The sequence below is a fragment of the Salmo salar genome, chromosome 02 (genome assembly GCF_965601325.2).
Source record: "Salmo salar chromosome 02, fSalSal1, whole genome shotgun sequence".
Classification (NCBI taxonomy): domain Eukaryota; kingdom Metazoa; phylum Chordata; class Actinopteri; order Salmoniformes; family Salmonidae; genus Salmo; species Salmo salar.
The window spans coordinates 53,688,239-53,707,824 of NC_138292.1; the positions used below are offsets into that span (position 1 = coordinate 53,688,239).

The 19,586-nt window shown below is 43.8% G+C and overlaps 1 protein-coding gene across 1 annotated transcript; it reads left to right on the forward strand.

Moving 5' to 3' along the window:
* Positions 1 to 7,534: 7,534 nt before the first annotated feature.
* On the forward strand, positions 7,535 to 18,796 carry LOC106585904 (SERTA domain-containing protein 2). Its single transcript, XM_014172650.3, has 2 exons — positions 7,535 to 8,570; positions 16,327 to 18,796. Exon 2 carries the CDS (start codon positions 16,331 to 16,333, stop codon positions 17,399 to 17,401), a length of 1,071 nt encoding a protein of 356 aa, XP_014028125.1. The 5' UTR covers positions 7,535 to 8,570; positions 16,327 to 16,330; the 3' UTR covers positions 17,402 to 18,796.
* The last annotated feature ends 790 nt before the right edge of the window (positions 18,797 to 19,586 follow it).

Here is a 19,586-nt window from a genome sequence, read left to right on the forward strand (position 1 = left end):
GCATAATGCCACATGGACACATGCTACATTGAAAGTGTCATTGTTTTTCCTCCGCCAGTGTCTCTCAACCAACAGCACAACAAAGTTTCACCAAAGGCTGAAATAATTCTACCAACTGTATATATTTATACATATATGTAAGAACCGATTAGCTAAACCTGTAGAGAAGCAAGTGCAATATATATGACATCATGAAAAGTAGCTGAACATTTTAATTTCGGCATGTGATTTGTGGCTGAGGACTTGACATTTTTTTGGCACAATGTCTACTATTAAACAATGAAGGAGATCTTTAATAAACATTTGTCTTATTGGAATTATTTCCTGATAGTTACACCTGTTCAGCATGTACATTTCACACTGAAATAGGCTTAGTCTCTGAAATGCGATACATTTTTTTGTTTTGTTTTTGTGCTCTTGTTTCATAAGCTGAACGGTATCATCTTTGGCCCAGCTTCCATTGTCTCCAGTAAAGGGTGCTGTTGTGCTGAACTTGAGACGTCCATACCCTAACCCCTACCATAACCCTTACCTAAACTTCACCTTTAAAATTCGACTTCAATGGGGTGACGTCAGTTGGACAACCCAAGGATCACGTTTAGAGTTTTCTTCTCTTTTACCCAGCTCAACCACCTTTTTTTGTGCACGCCGGGGCCAAAACGCTATTTTTTACTTCTTACTTTTGAGTCTGTCCAGCAACAAGTGTACATTACAGTTAATGGGATTCTCTGGTACTTTTATATACTTTTTAGCCAGTAGTTTTGAAAGTAGCGCTCACAGGCCGAAAGTGTTCCTTTAAGATTGTGTACTACGAAACATATGTGCAGATCTGTGCACCACGTTGTTACTCTCGCTCTGCTGTGTGTTCATGTGTCTCTCGCTAGCTGTCACTCAAATGGTGAGGGGTTGAAGCTCATTGGTTGAATGCGAATGCTAGGGGGCTGGCCCACGTGGGGGAAAATGGTGCAACACAGCTTCCAGAAAAACAAACTAGGGATTTCATGGCTAATTGAGTTAAGACAGTAATCCTGTTCGTAGATGCATAGGGACCCAGTAAGACAACTGAAACACTGAATCTGGTACAGGTCTGTACCAGTGGAGGGCAGCATTAGGTGGCTTAGTTCATCTCTGCAGCTGTACTGTCTGTCTCCCAGTAGTTGGGACTTCTTAATCTGAGTTAAGGGCAATTTCAAATCAATGACTTTGAATGGGCCCTCATTTGAATAGTAATTAGATTACACATCCCCAACAGCTGTGGTGAATTACATTGGCTTTTCCATGGCGTTCTATTATGTTGAACGGTTATCTGAGTTCATGTGACGTTGACGTCCATGACCGTGACAAAGGCATTGTTTTGTGGCTGTGATGGATACCCTTAATCTATACTTTCACACCAACCTTGTCATAGAATTAGTGTCATACCCAAAGTAGAGCACCCACCAGATCATCCCGTGATTGGTACCCATTGTGTGCCCGCTTGATTAACATCTGACCCTCTCATCAGCGTTGCGGTGGCATGGTGCCTGCCGCTGTAAATGTGCCACGGCCGGCCTCTCACACACAGGCCCCAGGCAGAAGAAAGGGCACACTCTTAACTGCTTGGCATGCTCCCTTCCCCCCTCCTCCCCTCTAGCGGACCCCTGTAATTATGTAAAAGGCAGTGTGAAGCCAGCCTCTTGTTTAGCTGTTGAACTGAAGTCTTCTATTTTTCCTAGGCATAACCCCAATTTGCTTTTAAGTGAAAACAAAACCTACATTCAGCCGGTCAGCGTGGACAAAGGGCTAGATGTTTTGCTGTGAGGTTCAGAGGGAGTGAGTGGGAGTTGGGATGGGGAGCAGCAGCAACGGCGCTGAGGGCTTTAGAGTTGATGGCGCAAGAGGGAGGGGGGGTGGGCTGTTTGCCGGCTTTATTTGTTCTTGGTTGCCGGGCAATGGAAGGGGGAAAGCATCTGTGACAGCTGTAGAGGGGCCGCAGCCTTTCCCCCGATCTACAGAAGAAGCCCTGTAGGTAAAATACAGAGAGAGGGAGAGAAGGGGGATGGGGGAGGATAGGGAGGGAGCTAGTTAGCCCATGTGTGAAGTTCACTCAAGACAATACCCACAGCAAAAAGGTGGGAGCTGGATTTGTGGATGCGAGATGGAGAATCAAGCCTCCATTATATCAATCTTGGTTCTATCACTCATGCCTAGACGGCAGGTGTGCACTTGAGACAGGCTTTGGCCATACTTTTTGTAGTGTAACATCATCAAATGGAGTGAGAGGTGTTGTGGACTGTTTGTCATCTTGCCAGTTAGCACTGAACAGCATGCTGCCCTACTGGCCAGACGAGTCCCATTTGTATGCCTGACGCCCTCCTGAACAATGGCTAAGTGTGCAGCAGAGCACAGAGTTGATTCTCTTCGGATGAATCAGAATTAGCAGTAGCCTGAAACGACTGACATATAATACAAGTCTGCATGGACAGCTCAGTGAATTAGACTACTGGTAGTGACTGTTTCTGTCTGTTAAAATTGTAACTAAGAAAGGTGTTTTTTACATTCTATTCTCAAGCGGTTGACTTTTGGTCTTTGCTATGGTACTGTGAGTAAACAGTACAACTACTTGCATTTAGGATTTTTCCTCTAACACTCATTATTTTATAGCTACTCAGCCTCCTTGTATTCACTGTAGACTAAATGTAAGTGGTGCGTGTTTATTTTACAAGGCAGCCTATTTTAAACTTCATTGACAGAATTTTTTGGGGGAGCCAGGGCAAGATGAGCGAGCAAAAGATACTCGGTTTCTAGTCACCGGCTATAGGATTAACAAAAATCCTGTTGACTTGAGTTTTTACATAACCTACATATGTATACACTCCCCTTGAGTATTTACACAGCCCATAAGCGAAGATGACTCATTCCTGACTATTCAAGCGACACTCTGACGTAACCGTACATGTATCTTTTCATGGAGTTTAAAGCTGCTTTGGTTAGAAGCCTATTTCCAGTAAGTGAGTTGCCACAAGGGCATCTTGCAATTTGCAGCAGTGATGAAATGAGTGACTATGACTTGAGCTGCCTATTAGCTTTAGTTACAGTATGTCAGTGCCCGGCCCTCTTGTTCATGCATGTACAATGCGCTCCAGTGAAAGCATTTTGGGGGTGTGATTCATCAAATATGTCAACTATCTCACCATTTAATTTACCTCACAGTGAGTGCTAAATAATCGAATACATGTCTCTCTTTTCCCCCTCAGCATCTACACGCTCATTCCAGCCAGGCCACACTTTAAATTGAAGGCCTCCGTTACACTAGACTTTCTTTTGGCTTTTAATCCTTTCATGCGAGACCTACCCCCTCTCTCTTTTTTAGCTACTCTCAATCAAGCCAATGGCGATACTGTATCATTCTGAAGTAGCTCCGAGTAGTTCCTTGCCAGGCAAGACAAAAAAAACAGAAAGAAAAATACAGTGATGGATGGATGCCCGCGGCGGAGGAGCCAACCTTAAAAAAAAAAACTGCAATCGTTCATTTCCTGATCCCAGCCTGACGGCCCTCCCTCAGTGTTCTCTCTCAGAGCAGGAGGAGGAAGAGATGGGTGGGGATGGGGTTTCGGGAGCTAATTGGCAACCTTGGCGGTTCGTTATGGAGGGGGGGTCTGTTTCAAAATAGTGCCCGGGTGCCAGTCGTACGCTTTTCTATGTGGCGGAACCGGCTCCAGAGAGTCTATGTTGTAAGTAAGAGGCCCAAAAGAACTGACCCAGGATCTGCCAAACGTTGACGCAAAACTAAATCTGGAGGATGTATGCAGAAAATAGGAGCCTTAATTGACACCACCTTTTTTCTCTGGCAGTTCCATGAAATATGGGTGTCTTGTTTGTCAGATGTAGCAACTTCTCAACCCTCTTCCGTTCTCTAACCTGTCCTAAAATTGCTTCAAGTTGCTTACAAGAAACATAATTCTCAGAGTAGAGGTCTGTCTCTCGCCATGCCTCTCCACTCTGCTCCAGTACCATCATGGTTGTTGTGATTAGACCACTGCTACTCTATTGGCGTGTCAAAAGGTAGGCATCCCTCAGGGCTGCATCTTTCATTCAGCTTCATTTTGTTTCAATGTGTAATTACGAGTGATGTGTAACGAGATGCTAATTTCCTGCATGGGCTCTGATTGGGGTTGAAGTCATAAGGCAGTTCTCTGTACAGTCTCAGGTCCGTCTGTCTGTGGGTGGACGGTCGGTCGGGTGAAACATGAGAGGGGAGAGAAACCATGATGACCGCAGGAGCCCTGCAGCCCTGTCTCAACTGGTGCCAGGCCCAAAATAGGAGAGCAGCGCTCGTTCCGCTCACAACTGGCAACCCAGGCCCCCCTCTCTTGCCCCTAGTAGGGACAGAAATACCCCTAGCCCGGACTACTGCTGCCCTTCTGTCACGACTGTTTACCAGCTGTGGCATTGCCATCGCTTTCAGGGCCCTAATGGCCATTATCATTTTCTTTATTTAAATTGTACTACATTCACTTGACTTCCCTTAGTTAGTACTCATGTACTGTGTTTCTGGCCTTAACTTTTAACCTTGGCTTTTGTGCTGATTTACACTGAGGTGTTAAACTTAACTTTGAACCAGTCCAAAGTTCATAACGGGTTCCACTGGTCACAGATGGGAATGCCATATCTTCAGCTCCTGCATTAATTTGAAGGGAATCAGCTGCTTGTGTTGGAGAGTCCTCCGGTTTTTATTCTTGCCATCTGGTTGCAATTATGTCACGCTCTGCCTAACTCGAGGATAACCACCACATTATTGAACAGATGCCAGAGAATGGAGTAGTATGGCGCTCACATCATTCTTTCCTAAATGAGCGTCTGCACACACACATACACAGGTGTGCGCATAGCCGCATAACGACCCACGTTTGATAAATCCCTTGATAAAAAATATTATTTCTGCAGATTGCTTATGCTCTATTATGTGACTAAGTGTTTTGGACGTGTGGCCATGGGTTTGTCTTTGAAGCTCTCTGCTGCAGCATAGTTGTAACCTGTTTGACTAGTTGAAATTTGTCTCCAGTTGTCAATGGAGAAGCTGTTGCCAGAGTGACAGGTGGCAATTGGCTAAAAACAATTTTGAGAGTTTCAGAAAAAGTTGCTGGTTAGATTTCTAAGCATTATAATGGCACAAATAACACTTTGACGTAAAAGTAATACACTTTAATGTACATTAGATCTACGTTGTACGAGTGATCATTGTCAAAACATTTAATTTCCCCAGCAAACTAAAAAATTTGCATTACAATATTGCACTGGCTAATACCAAGATGTCTAACGTTGAATAGCTTGGATGCCTTACATAGTTGTGGTTGCTCACTCACAGCAAGACTCCTTGACAAGAGAATGCTCCCAAGAATAAGCTTTGACTATTTCTCTCAATTACATGTTATCATTATTATTCTGCCTGAAAGCTGCCACCACACAAAATGGGTTTTGTTCTATATGCTAGCTTAGGATATTTAGCGCAGCAAATTCCAACATCCATAGATTTTTTTTGTTTTATTTTAGACAATTATGTATGTCTGGTCTGTGCATAGGGGTAGCCTGGGCAGACACTAGTTGGAGCTATGGATCTCCACTATAGTCTGGGCTTAATGTGCCAAGCCGGGAATTCACTCGTGTCCCCTGGCGACCGATTCGTACTAAAAACATTCTCCATTCTGGCTGCAAAGGCTTCGATTTCCTCCTTAACTCGATTTAATGGCTAGAAGGCGTGACATTTTTTCAATGTGCATACTTTCTTCATGAAACACAATTTTCCACAACCATACAAGAGTGGCTAAATGCCAATGTTGCCAACTTAGCGACTTTGTCGCTATATTTAGCGGGTATTCAGGCCCCTCTAGCGCCACTTTTTCAAAAAAGCGACTAGCGACAAATCTAGTGACTTTTTCTGGTGTCATTGAGACTGACGTGAAAGCACGTATCGTTCTTACTCTTCTCAACGAGCAGCGGGTGCTGCCGAGGGCCACACCCCTGTCCCAAAGCACTCACAGGCGGCCCAGTCCTTGTGCAGCAGTCCCTCCCAGCTGCAGTCAGAACAGGAGATGTTCACCCCTCCGTGTCCAGACTGCAAATGAATCGCGCACGCGGGAAGCCCTGGCTGATCCCGCCCTGACTTACATTAAAAAAAATGTTTTTACCTGAATTAGGGCCAGACTAGTTACCATAATTTTCTCACATTGCCATTGACAGTTTTTTCTATTGTCTCTTTTTGGTCCATTTAGATTGTTCATGTAGATTGTATACAAAAAAATGTTAAACGTTATGGTTAAAAATATTCATGTTTTACTGTGACTTGTTGTAGGCTCCTAAGTGGACCATAAGGTTAAAAACCAAAACAAATTAAGAAAAAAAAAATAAAAAAATCTAAGTGACTCCGCCGGAGTGTCTCTTTTGGGTCACTTTTGCCAGTCCCAAGCCCGGATAAAGGAGGAGGGTTGGAATTGCGACAAAAAAAAAACAAGAATCGACAGAAGAAATGTAATTTGTAGTTCTAAACATATTTAGGGTGTTTTTTACTCCCTTTTTGTCTCTCCCACGACATTATTCCTCTCTACTACAGCGTCCATCACAATTACATGCACATGGTCAATTATGCAAATTAGGCCATGACGTCATTTAGCGACTTTTAGGACAGCCAATAGCTACTTTCCTTACTGAGGAGTTTGGCAACACTGCTAAATGCTAGTCCCAGATGTTGCATATCGCATTCAGCTAATCAGGTTGCAGCAATCTGTTTTCTTACACCTACCTAACCTAACTAATGTACCTAGCAAGCTAACGTAGCTAGCTAGCTAGAGGTACCCATAGCTAGCTAGTTTTATAGTTTGGTCATTCATTCCAATAAATTCCCCAAAATATATTTATGGAGTTTTATTGGGTCCTCACTACAAGAATAAGCCAATTTTCAAACGCTAAAATCAGTGTCATCTATATATATTTTTTTTTGAAAGCTAATTTAATAATTTTGTCTGACATGCCGAAAATGCAGTCGTGTGGATTACATTTGACACTTCGCGGCCACTGGAGTGTGACTACAGTTTGCGTTGAATTGTGGTTCATATCAACCTCACAAGTGATCAAAGTACTTCACTTGCTACGTCGAGCTAAATCGATGGCCGAGTGGGCAACGTCGTTAGTGAATTAGACCTGCATCCGGTTTCGACGTGGATTCCCCAAGGGAAAGTGGCTACCCAGATGCCTGAGGAGGTAAAAATATAGTGTTTGGAATGCAGCCCTGGTCTGATAGTTTCGAAATAAAAGTTGTACACACAGAACATAGTTTTAAATTACATGTATTGGATTTCTTGGCATGAACTCGTTTACAGAACATTGTTCACAGTTTTAATACAACATGTTAAACATTTGTGAAGTGAAATTATAAAGTTAAAACGAGATTTAGAGTAGAATACATGTTTTACCACCGATGCAATATGCAATTTAGTTAGGTATGTGGGTGTGGTGGTAAGTGTCATAGTAGTCAGCAGCACGACCCGGTGGGCTTGAGACAGGCAAAGCCAGGAGGAATCATCAGGCCAGGGTGTCCTCAGGCATAGAGAAAGAGAGAAATAGGGTGATTAGTAAGAGCATTCGGATCTAATTTGTTATTTTATCATTATTAATTACACCTTTCAGATTGCACACATGAACATATAATTTAATAAACCTGTAAACGAAACTATCATTACGTTAATTGCATATTGCATCTGTGTACAAAAATACATTCTACTCAATCAAATTGTAACTTTATAATTTCACTTCATAGACGGAATAATGTTCAGTGAACGATTTAATGCCAACAAATCCAATACGTCATTTAAAACTATGTTCAGTTAGCACAACTTTTATTTTGAAACTATCCTTGTTTCTTTTACGCTGCTATGTTAGGGGTGGAAAAAACAGACTGCTTCAACCTGATTGGCTGAATGTGATACGCTACATAGCCACTTTAGCATGGCGGTGGGAAATGGTGTTTCAAAAAGAAAGTACGCATATTTTCCCCGTTTTTGTAGCCTTGACATTGAATCGTGTTAAGGAGGATATCGCAGCCTCTGCAGCCTGGATAGAGAATGTTTTAAGCACAGACCGTTTTCACCGGGGGACACTATAGTGTATTACCGGCTGGGCACATTAAGCCCAGACGATAGTGGAGATCCATAGCGCCCACTAGTGGCTTCCCAAGCTACATGGGGGCGAGGCGTGTGCCACCGTACCAGTCAACACTGTCAGTTCAGAGCGTAATTTCACTTTACGTCATTCCTAGCCAGTGTAGTTGTAGGTCTATCGGCGGAGAAAAAAATAGCTCCGGCAGTGCCTGTCCTGCTGTTCAGTGAACGGTAGTTGTCTGTGACTAGACTCATCGGTCTCCTCGACAGCTCGCCATTGTGTAGAGCTCCACGGCTATTTTGGAGAACCGCGGCGCGGAAATGAAAGTATAGACGGCGAGGAGTTCGATGTCTGGTGTTCCTCGTTGTAGATCCTCTGTTCTTGGCGTCAATTTGACCCCGATGCAGGATTTGAAACCCTTGCTGGAACTACATGTGGTAAGTTTGACTGCGTTGCATTCACCAATGTTAGGATTATTTAAACACGCTTCAACATGGAATAATTATGCTTTGATTTACGTATAAATGAATTATTGGCCGTTATTTACCTGTTTGCCATTCTCTTTTTAAAAAAAAAAGCATTTTTGTCGCATTTTGTTGCTGTGTCTTGAGTCTGGAGAGAGAAAGCACCTCGGTCTGAGTGGCTTTTTTTTGTTACATTTAGCTACTTGTCTGTTATAGTGTTGCATGTGGAAGGAGGCCCTAATGCTCGAAACGGGAACGTAATATTGTTTTTAAGTCTCCAGTTCAGTGAAGAGCCGACTGAGTACTTTGTGGCAGGTGGCGGTGAGCAGGCTATGGCGCCCCCATCACAGCCATAGGGGCTATCTGTGGCGTATGCCTTTGGAGGTCAAGGGCAGCTGTTGTGACAGCTACAGTAATACGTCAGTGACAGTTCATACAGTGAATTGATCCAACACGCGTTTTGTCATGACAGAGAACCCAAAACCATTCAATTTAGATGTATCAATAAATACAATCGTTGTTAGGTTAGTCACCCATACGATTTCCCGCAGTCTTAGTGCTCCGGTAGTGGGAATGTCTGAATAATGTTTTTCTGACATTTTGAAAGAGCAAGTGACACCCACGCGTGACTTAGTTTCGTTTCAAATGCTAGAGCCATGTCATTACCAACAGTGATCATAGGGCCTTGGCTACAAAACAACTTTTTGGTGGCATGTAGGGAGTGGGAGGAGGGACTTCACACCAATATAACTTTGTTCACTGAAAACGTTGTCGTTCATGTGGGTCCCAGTACAATTGCTACTTTGTAAGTACAGGAGCGTTATGTAACGTTGCATATTTTTATTTTACATTTGAGACTTGCCGGTAGCTTTGTTGTGACTCTTCAGATATTGATTTGGTCATCACATTGTAGTTGTTGTTTGAGTGACTCATTGTCACCTTTTGACAGGAATGTGATGAGCGATAGTTTCTGGAAGCTAAACCAGTAGTTTAGAAAATAGAAGCCATACATGCCTTTTCAAACTGTTTAGGCTAAAAGTTAATGAGTACGCCATACTTACAGACTTGACTGGGGGAATGGGGCCTCTGAATTAATCTGATACAGCCCTCTGGCTTTGTTTTACTGTTTTTTTTTGTTTTTTTTAAAGCTTTTAACTACTGCTGTGAAGACTTCCAAATAGTTTAGCACTGGTTCAGAGATGTGGGAGGCAAAAAGGGCTAGTTCTGGCTGCTGCCTTGTAGGAACCTAACAGTGCAAAGTGTTATTTGCATTTCGTCTGTAGGGCCGAGTGACAGGGAAATATGGATGTTTTTGTTGTTGTAGAGTTCCGTTGCATGCATTGGAAACGATTGTCGTCTCGGAGGCCTAATGCAACAATTTGATTTAATAATGACAAAGATTTTAACGTGTGCATGAATTGCCCATAAAAACACCAACGAATTGGAGTGAGGCATTAATAAAATATGAAAAAGAATAGTAAGAAATCCACCAAAGGGCTACCAACATGCAACGATCAACCACAAGGAATCTGCACAGATTTGCAAGTAGGCACACAGTCCACACTACTAGACTCAGCATTCCATCTCCGTGACTAAAGTCCACCTTTGCTTCCTTGACTCTGTCTGCTCTGGTTTCCAGTAAACACTATTCGTTCCTCTTTTTCTTTTTCTTCTACTATGCGAGCAGGAGGGCTGAAGTTCACCTAAATATTTCAGCAAATTGGCTCTGAAATCCCCCTCTTGGTGATCAATCAAAATAACTCTCCGTAACTCTGCATCTCTTCCAAACAAGCTTAGGTCTGTCCAAAATGGCACCCTATTCCCTGTATAGTCAGATTATTTTGACCAAGGCCCTAGTCTAAAGTAGTGCACTATATAGAGTGCCGTTTCAGACGCAGTTGGAGTCTCTTCCGAACAAGCCCATTAAATCAGTGCTACAAGAATCCACTTGCCTGCTGGAGAAACCAAGGCAAACAATCCTAATGCCAGGCCAGCCCGGCTTCTGAGTGTGGTTTCTCGCATGACCAGAGCCCAACAGTGAACCTTGTCTTTCAACCTGGCATAAAATTATTATCTTCCAGGAACCTTTTGGGCAAAATTGAGGCCGCGAATGCTTGCATTACAAATATGAATGTTTAACTTCTACTGCAATCTTGAAGGACTTGGAAGTCTGACAGAACTTTTTAAAGAAATAGTGTGGGAAATAGAATGATTAGGCTTGTTGATGAATGAGGGTTGCAATCTCCGGTGCAGGCTGCACTGTGCCATTGAGAAAGGTGCAGGATCTGGAATTGCTCTTCCAGCCTAAGTGTGCACGGCAGAGTTTGTATTAGAAATCGGTGTACAACCGAGACCTTCCGCAAGATGACGATGCCTGCTGAGTATGTAAGGCATGCAGCTGCCTGCTACCACCCCCCCCAAAAAAAGGTAATAATCCAATGACATTTTGACCTTGTCCCAGATGGGGCTCTACAAATCCCTGGCACTTCATGGAAGCACACACTGAAATAACATTACTGAATAATTATCAATAACATGTGGACGGATTCTGGGTCCTATTCACTAGGAAGCAAACGGGGAGGGATTGCTTGAGCTTGTCCAATAAGAAAGTCCTGTTTTAGTAATTTTTTCTCCAGTTAAAGCACGTTGTGCTACGGTGTGCGCTAATGAATACGACCCTGGTGTATCGGAACACAGAGCTCTTGGGAGAACCAAGAAGTTCATGTTGGGACATGAGTTTGAAGTGGTCATGTGCTCAAGGGGTGGACATTGGGACGAGGCAATCTGAGTGTAATCTGAGTGCCATCGCTGTAAGCCTGCTGTGAGTATGGAGTGAAAGAAAGCCTTCTGTGTGGCTGGAATGCTGTTGTAATCAGACACTTTTGTGTTGTTTTTGTTAAAGGAAGGTGTGTTCCTATATTGCTGCTGCTCTTTTTTTCCTCTTCTCTCTCTCAACTCTCCCTTTTACCTTCCTTTCCTCTGTCTTTCTCTTTGTCACCCCTGTCTTTCCCTCTCTGCCAAAATCCCCTATCAGTCTTCTCTATTCTGTCTCTCTCTCTCTCTGCATCTCTCAACCGTCTTCAGACAGTGTCAGCAGATGGCAGCGTCGAAGGGCCCCACGTGTGAAAGGAATAAGTGAACGGAATAGGGGGCGGATGAATCATTTTATTGAGTGGGGGAGGTATGTGGAGGCATAGTATTTGCAGCGAGGGAACTACTACAAAATGTAGCCTAGCTACATCAAAGTAGTGCACTAGTGAATAAGGGGCCATTTTGGATGCACTCCATGTGTGCACTGCGTGCACACACACACACACACACACACACACACACACACACACACACACACACACACACACACACAAGTTGCTCTCTCACCTCCACTTCCATATCCAAGCACCAGCTGCAATAGTGATGGCAGCCTGAGTGGAGAAACATGTTGGTTCTTTCTTTCCTCCCTTGCTTGTCCCTCCTCCCTACCTCATCCATACCTCCTCCCTCTCTCTCCCTGGATTCCCAGCTGACTGTATTCGTCATGGTAACAGGCGAGTGTGGAGCTATCCCCAGCCACGCGCATGCACTTCCCTCACACACGCCCTGGGGGGGTTTGGTGTGTTCAGAGTCCAAGTTGGCGTGTGTGGCTCTAAGCAAAGCTGACACACTAAATCCCTCTCTCTTTCTCACACACAAACCCTCTCTCTTTCTCACACACAAACTCACTCACTCACTCACTCACTCACTCACTCACTCACTCACTCACTCACTCACTCACTCACTCACTCACTCACTCACTCACACACACACAGCAATGATCTCTACAAGAACCCGGTTTGGAAATGGGATAGTGAATCTCTTTCCCTCTGGCTTTCATCAAGGTAGCACACGTTACACAACGGACTGAAAGGGGCGAGTCTCTCGCAGGCTGTGTGCAGTAGTTTATGTAGCAGGGTAGAGTTACACGTACCAGTGAGACAATGCACTGCAGGAGAGGTGTGCTCTGTGCTCCATCTTAGGTGACAGTTTGGGAGGCATTCTCGTGTGGGCAGTTCCCAAACTAGGTCCCTGATATGAAAATGGGGCCGTGGGAGAACTTCCCAAATCCTGAAAAAAAAAAAAAAAATCAGAATTAAAAAAATATATGTGTGTGTGTGTGTGTGTGTGTTGTCTTTATCTCGATCATTGTAATGTAGTTTACCTTTAAAAACCTAAATGAAAAAATTATTCAAATCCAAAAGATAAAATTCAACCAGATAGCGTTGCACTTGAATCATTCCATGGTGAATGGCTAGGCACGCCACTCTATGAAACCACACACTACTGCAGACTTTGATATTACCGGCCGCAATTGAAATGGTGAAAAGAGTGTGTGAGGGCTGAGATGACCATGCATTGACTTTTTCTGTTCGCTGTACATGTAGTGGGATGTCATTCATAAGGACATATTGTTCTGTCTCATGATTCCCGAGCATGAAACGTCACAGGGCGTGTTAAGTGTGCTGCGTGGCTATATTGACGAAAAACAGGTTCCATGGGATTGAATGATGGACTTTTGCATAGATGGGGGCGCCATCTATGGAGGGCAGGCCTCTGTACTCTAGTGCCGAGGCCTGCCCTCTGCCGTATAGACGCATTGTATGATACACCGAGAGCAACTGGCGGCAAAAGAGCTGAGCACAGAAATCAGAGATGTACTGCAGCAGGTTGATTATAAAATACATCAAACCACATTCACTGCGCACACGCCTGTTCACTTAACTGTGGCGATATGAGATCAGAGCATGACAACGTTCTATTTCACATTGAGGCTTGGCTATTGAGGGGGAGTGTTGGAAAGATTTTTTTCGCATTGAGAGAGGAACTGTTGTCATTCACAGTGGATGTAAAAGAAAACAGACTTGGTTGACTTTCTGTGTAATGAAATGAGTGTCTCCTTGTCGTAACAGACTTATTTGGGAAACTGAACACAAGCATGCAGGGGAAATACAAAAACATTCTACATATCAGTGGATTCAGAGAGAACTATTATTATTGGAGAGCGAGGGGGAACAAAAAAAATGTGTGGAAACTGTATTTGAACGGTCATCCGTCTCAGAATACCAGCTCGGGAACACGGGGCCTCTTTCTAGAGCTCCGACTGTCTGACCTGAAGATCACTGACGTCATGATTTTGCCTCCATATTTCTCAGAGTTCCCAGTTGTCTTGAAAGCACCATCAGCGCTCTCGACTGGATTAAAATCAAATGTCGGTCCAGGTTGGCTGTGACAGCAGCGATGAGGTGGTGTTGAGAAGATTCATTATGTCAGACAAATGATCAATTGACTGACATGGCCCCAAATAAAAAGTTAACATTGGATATGAATTACAACAACAAACAATTCCCATGGTTGAGGTCCTCAAAATGGGGCCATGGGCCAAAAAAGTTTGGTAACCCCTGGCCTAGTGTGTATGATACAGAGGTACTATCTTTCCCTCGTTGGTTTCTGACCTCATTCTGTTTCTCATCTCAGAAAGACAAGCTGACGATATATAAGGGAGGTGAGTGAATGAGTTGGAATGGATATGAGGACAGAAACTACACCGCGATGATAATTATCTATACATTTTACTCCTTTCCTACATAGTTTGCAATAGGTAGGACAGGGGGCCCAGTTGTGTTGTGCTGTGTGTCTGAAAATGTCTAATGAAATTAGACAATCCCACAGGTGAAGAAGCCGGATGTGGAGGTCCTGGGCTAGCGTGGTTACACGTGATCGTGAAGCCAGTTGGACGTACTGATTATCTTGGCAAAGGAGAAATGGTCACTAACAGGGATGTAAACAAATTTGAGCGAAATAAGCTTTTTTTTGCGTATGGAAAATTTCGGGGATATTTTATTTTCGCTCATGAAACATGGGACCGAGACTTTTTACATGTTGCGTTTTTATATTTTTGTTATGTATGTAAGAGGGAGAGATATCTATCTATCTCTTACATACATACTGAACAAAAATATAAAACGCAACATGTAAAGTCTTGGTCCCATGTTTCATGAGCGGAAATAAAATATCCCTGACCATTTCTCCTTTGCCAAGATAATCTGTGTGTGTGTATATACAGTTGAAGTCGGAAGTTTACATACACTTAGGTTGAAGTCATTAAAAACTAGTTTTTCAACCACTCCACAAATTTCTTGTCAAAGGCCTACCTTCAAACTCAGTGCCTCTTTGCTTGACATCATGGGAAAATCAAAAGAAATCAGCCAAGATTGTACTTTTTGGTGAAATGTCCTCTGGTCTGATGAAACAAAAATAGAACTGTTTGGTCATAATGACCATGGTTATGTTTGGAGGAAAAATGGGGAGGCTTGCAAGCCGAAGAACACCATCCCAACCGTGAAGCACGGGGGTGGCAGCATCATGTTGTGGGGATGCTTTGCTGCAGGAGGGACTGGTGCACTTCACAAAATAGATGGCATCATGAGGGAGGAAAATGATGTGGATATATTGAAGCAACATCTAAAGACATCAGTCAGGAAGTTAAAGCTTGGTCGCAAATGGGTCTTCCAAATGGACAATGACCCCAAGCATACTTCCAAAGTTGTGGCAAAATGGCTTAAGGACAACAAAGGCAAGGTATTGGAGTGGCCATCACAAAGCCCTGACTGCAATCCTATACAAAATTTGTGGGCAGAACTGAAAAAGCGTGTGTGAGCAAGGAGGCCTACAAACCTGACTGTTACACCAGCTCGGTCAGGAGGAATGGGCCAAAATTCACAAAACTTATTGTGGGAAGGTTGTGGAAGGCTACCCGAAACGTTTAAAGGCAATGCTACCAAATATGAATTGAGTGTATGTAAACTTCTCACGCACTGGGAATGTGATGAAAGAAATCAAAGCTGAAATAAATCATTCTCTACTATTATTCAACCAGTAAACTTCCGACTTCAAGTATGTATGTATGTATGTATATATGTATGTATGTAAAAAAAAAAAAAAAAAGCCCACGTGACCATTTTGAGCGTAAATCGATAAAACAGCAGGGCCATTTCTGCCTGTTTTCTATGCTGTGTCCGGGCAGGAAGTCAGTTTCCTGTGCTGACACGTCTGTTAGCGCCGTATTCTGATTGAGTCAGGTGGTTCAGTTGGGAACTTGCTTGTGTCCCAAATGGCACCCTATTCCCTATTTATAGTGTAGTACTTTTGACTAGGGCCCATAGAGCTCTGGTCAAAAGTAGTGCACTACATAAGGAATGGGGTGCCATTTGGGACTCTTACCCTTTGTCAGAGCTTGCTGCCACCCACCTAGTCAGCTGACGCCGCCTCACATGCTAGCTGGTCAGCTGACACCAAAACCCCCTCCTGCCCCCCCACCCCATACACTGACGCTGAGCGTGTGTTCGCTGCTTGCTCGTTTCATTTCTTGTCACTGTTTGCGAGGAAGCCCCCCTGCTTCCAGGAAGCTCGTGTTGTAGTTTGAGTGAGAAGTGGATTTTTTCCACTTGTTATATTGCTGATAAAACTATGAACGAGGGCTTTTCCTCTCACAGATGTTTGTTCATTTTAAACACTCATATCACATACACATACAAGTGTAACTGTGATCTCTGACTTCGTTTTGATGTGGTGTGTCTCCCAGCAGTCTCTTTCACACAGCTGTCTCTCACTGACTACTACTCACTCTTTCACATATGAAGTAAAAGCAACCATATATATTTTTCTCCTGACACCTTGTTTCTGGTCTCTCCCACAGATATATGTTGGGTAACGGCGTGAAGCGCAAACTGGATGAGGACGGCCTGGAGGAGGGCAAGGCGCTCCTCACATCAGCGGCCGGCGCAGCAGGCAGCCACTCAAGGGTTAACTACACGCTGCAGCGCCAGACGGTGCTAAACATCTCCTTGATGAAGCTGTATGGGCCGCCGCGGACGCCCGCCACCGAGCCAGCCCTTCAGCGCCGCGTGCTCATCAACAACGTCATCCGCCGCATCCACCACGAGTTCAAAGAGGAAGGCGGTGCGGGGCTGCGCGCACACTTCTTCGCCGTCCCGCCGCCGGCGCCGAACATCACCGAGGACGAGAGCTACCACGAAGCTCCGACATCTGCGTTCGGCGGCGTCCTCTCCCCGCCCCTCTCGCCACTGTCGTCGCTGGACTCTGGTTTGACCCCGGCCTCGCTCCTGGACGATGACCCGCCACTGTTCTTCGCCTTGCCGCCGTCCTCACCCCACCCCTTGGGTCACCACCCTGTCTCGCTGAGACCGTCAGAGCCTGTCTCGCCTCCTGCCAAGGACAGCTTCTCCTCAGCTTTGGAGGAGATCGAGGAGCTGTGCCCCATCGCGGTGACAACCTCTACTACCTCCTCCCTACCTTTGTCTCCTCCACCTTCACCCCAGCCCCCACCCTCTCTACCAGCAGGGATGGACATGAAAGAGGAAGGGAGGACATACAGCCCGAAGGACAAGGAGTCGCTCTTGCTGGACGAAAGCCAGGCTGCAAAAAATGTGTTGGCAGACCCTCCCGGCACCCCCGCAGACATATCGCCCTCCTCCGGGGGCTTCCTCACTGACTTTGCCCTGGACGACATTCTATTCACGGACATCGACACCTCCATGTATGACTTTAACCTCCCCTGCGGCGCCTCTTCAATACCGCCGAACTTGGGGGTGTCCAAAACGACCCCCATGGTCACTGCGGACGACCTGGTCAAGACTCTGTCCAGTTACAGTGGGGGAGGGGCGGGCTCTCCCCCTCTGGCCCAAAACCAGCCCTTCAAAATGGACCTGGCTGAGCTCGACCACATTATGGAAGTCCTGGTGGGGTCTTGACTGACATCGGGGTCGTGTTCAATAGGCACAAAAAGGAAGAAAACTGAATGAAACGGCAAGTCGCTTGTCCAATAAGAAATGCTCATTTACATTTTCCGTTTTGCTACGGTGTGCCCTTAATGAACACAACAAACCGGATAAAAAGTGCCGTAGGCGGCGAAATATTAAACTTATTTTTTCTTTTTTTTCAATGTCCGGAAATTGTAAGAGAGACTTCACCAGAGACGTTTTAACTACACTGTGCATGCGTTGTGCTCGCCTTTCCAAAATGGAAACAAAATGTTGAATATACTGTATGGAATGCATTGATTTGATTGCAATTTGAGTGCCTTTTGTCTGTACTATTACCCTGTTCCTTGATTTCTATTGCTTTTTTTGTCTTTTTTTTTGTCAACACAGCCATACATTTTTTTTTCTCTACTCCAAATGCAAAGATATATCTTTTTGCATACAGCACCATGGGTATACACTGATGCGTCCAAATTGAGGGTACTTTAAAAATATTTTGTATATGGACAGCTTATCAATGTTATTGAATTTTTCATAGGCCTCATTCAAGTTTTTTTGTCTACTATATTTTAATGTATTATTCATAATTTGTTAGTTGAATATCATACTGCTGTGTATGAGCTTTCAACTCTATTTGTAGACGGACTATGTTTCCTTTTCCTGTATGGCATGTTTTGAATTTGCTCAATTGATCTGACTCAAAAGGATATCAAGTGAAATACAAGGGTAACCTTGCAAGGTCTTTTAGTTCAGTTCAAACACAATTGCAGACATCAAGAAATATTTTGAAAATAATTTGAACTAAGTGATTATGAAGTTATTTATTATTATTTTCAGGTGTACACATATTTATTCTAACATGACACTAACATTTGGGTTGTACAGAACATGCAGTCAAATTCTGCCAAGAAATGCTGTGTAATATATTTGACCCTTGTTTTGTTTTTCAGGGAAGTGAATGGCGGTAGTGTGTTGGGCTATGTCTCTGGTGTTTGGCAATCGATCAGTCGGGAAACAGTTAGCCAACAACTTTGTCAGTGATGACTTTATTAATCCAAAGCCTTTAAAACAAAGCATTTCTCATCAGTCAGTGGCAAAAAAAATGTATGCTGCTTACTATTCTTTGCATTATTGTTTATTATTCTTATTAAAAAAAAATGGAAGCAAATGTGGTCATTTCCAGTCATCTCGCCGATTTTTAAGTTGACCTGTTTTCAAGAACGGCTGTATTTTAACACTGACCTTGAATCTGTGCCTTGTTCTATGCAATATGTATTAATTGGTCTGAAATATCTGATTTATTTTTATGTATAAATGTGCATACGATTTCAATGCAGTTATACTTTTGTAGATTTATTTTATACAATAAATGAAACGTCAACAATTCTCAGCCTGTTCATATGTCCCATTTGAATTAATACTCACTCTGTAACCCTCAAACTCAACTCTGGACCTCATATCCAGTTCCACTGCTTTTTTTTTCATTGTTCCCCTCTAATTAGGGAGTGACTTAGATCTGGGACACCAGATGTGTGTAATTAATGATCAGGTAGAACAGAACCAGCAGGCTCTGGACCTCGTAAGATAAGAGTTGAATACCTTTGCTCTAAAATGTGCCCATGACTACTAGTGGCCTGTGCTGATATGCCACAGTCTGGCTACCCTCCATTGTCAGGTTATACTATCAAAGGTACTCTGAGGTAATTTCCTGTTTGGAGTTGATAAAGGGCCTGGCTAGTCTGCACTCTTTGGTTCAAGACTTCTGGATGCCATGGGAGAATCTCAATTGCATTTCCTTAGGGTTTTCTCATTTGGGCAAAAGTCTGTCCTCTGTAACCCGGAAACCGATGTGGTGGTGTGGTTCGAGTGTGTGATATCAATGTATCCCACAACAGAAGCGTTATCTGCCACAACCACTTTGAATCAGCTGTTGATTGTCGGAGTAGAAAATCATGCACGTTTAAAAACTATGCTATTGTTTTATCAATAAAATGACACGCGAGTTAAGGACCATCTAATTTCAAACAAGCACATTTCTGTCGACGCTACCTCATTACTTTTGAAAATGTCAAAAGGAGGTGAGAAGACACAGGAATTGAGCAAAGGCCCTTGACTCCTGTCCTTTTCGAAACCCCTTTGAGGAGGTGAGGGGGTTGGACCTGGTTGTTTGTTCTGC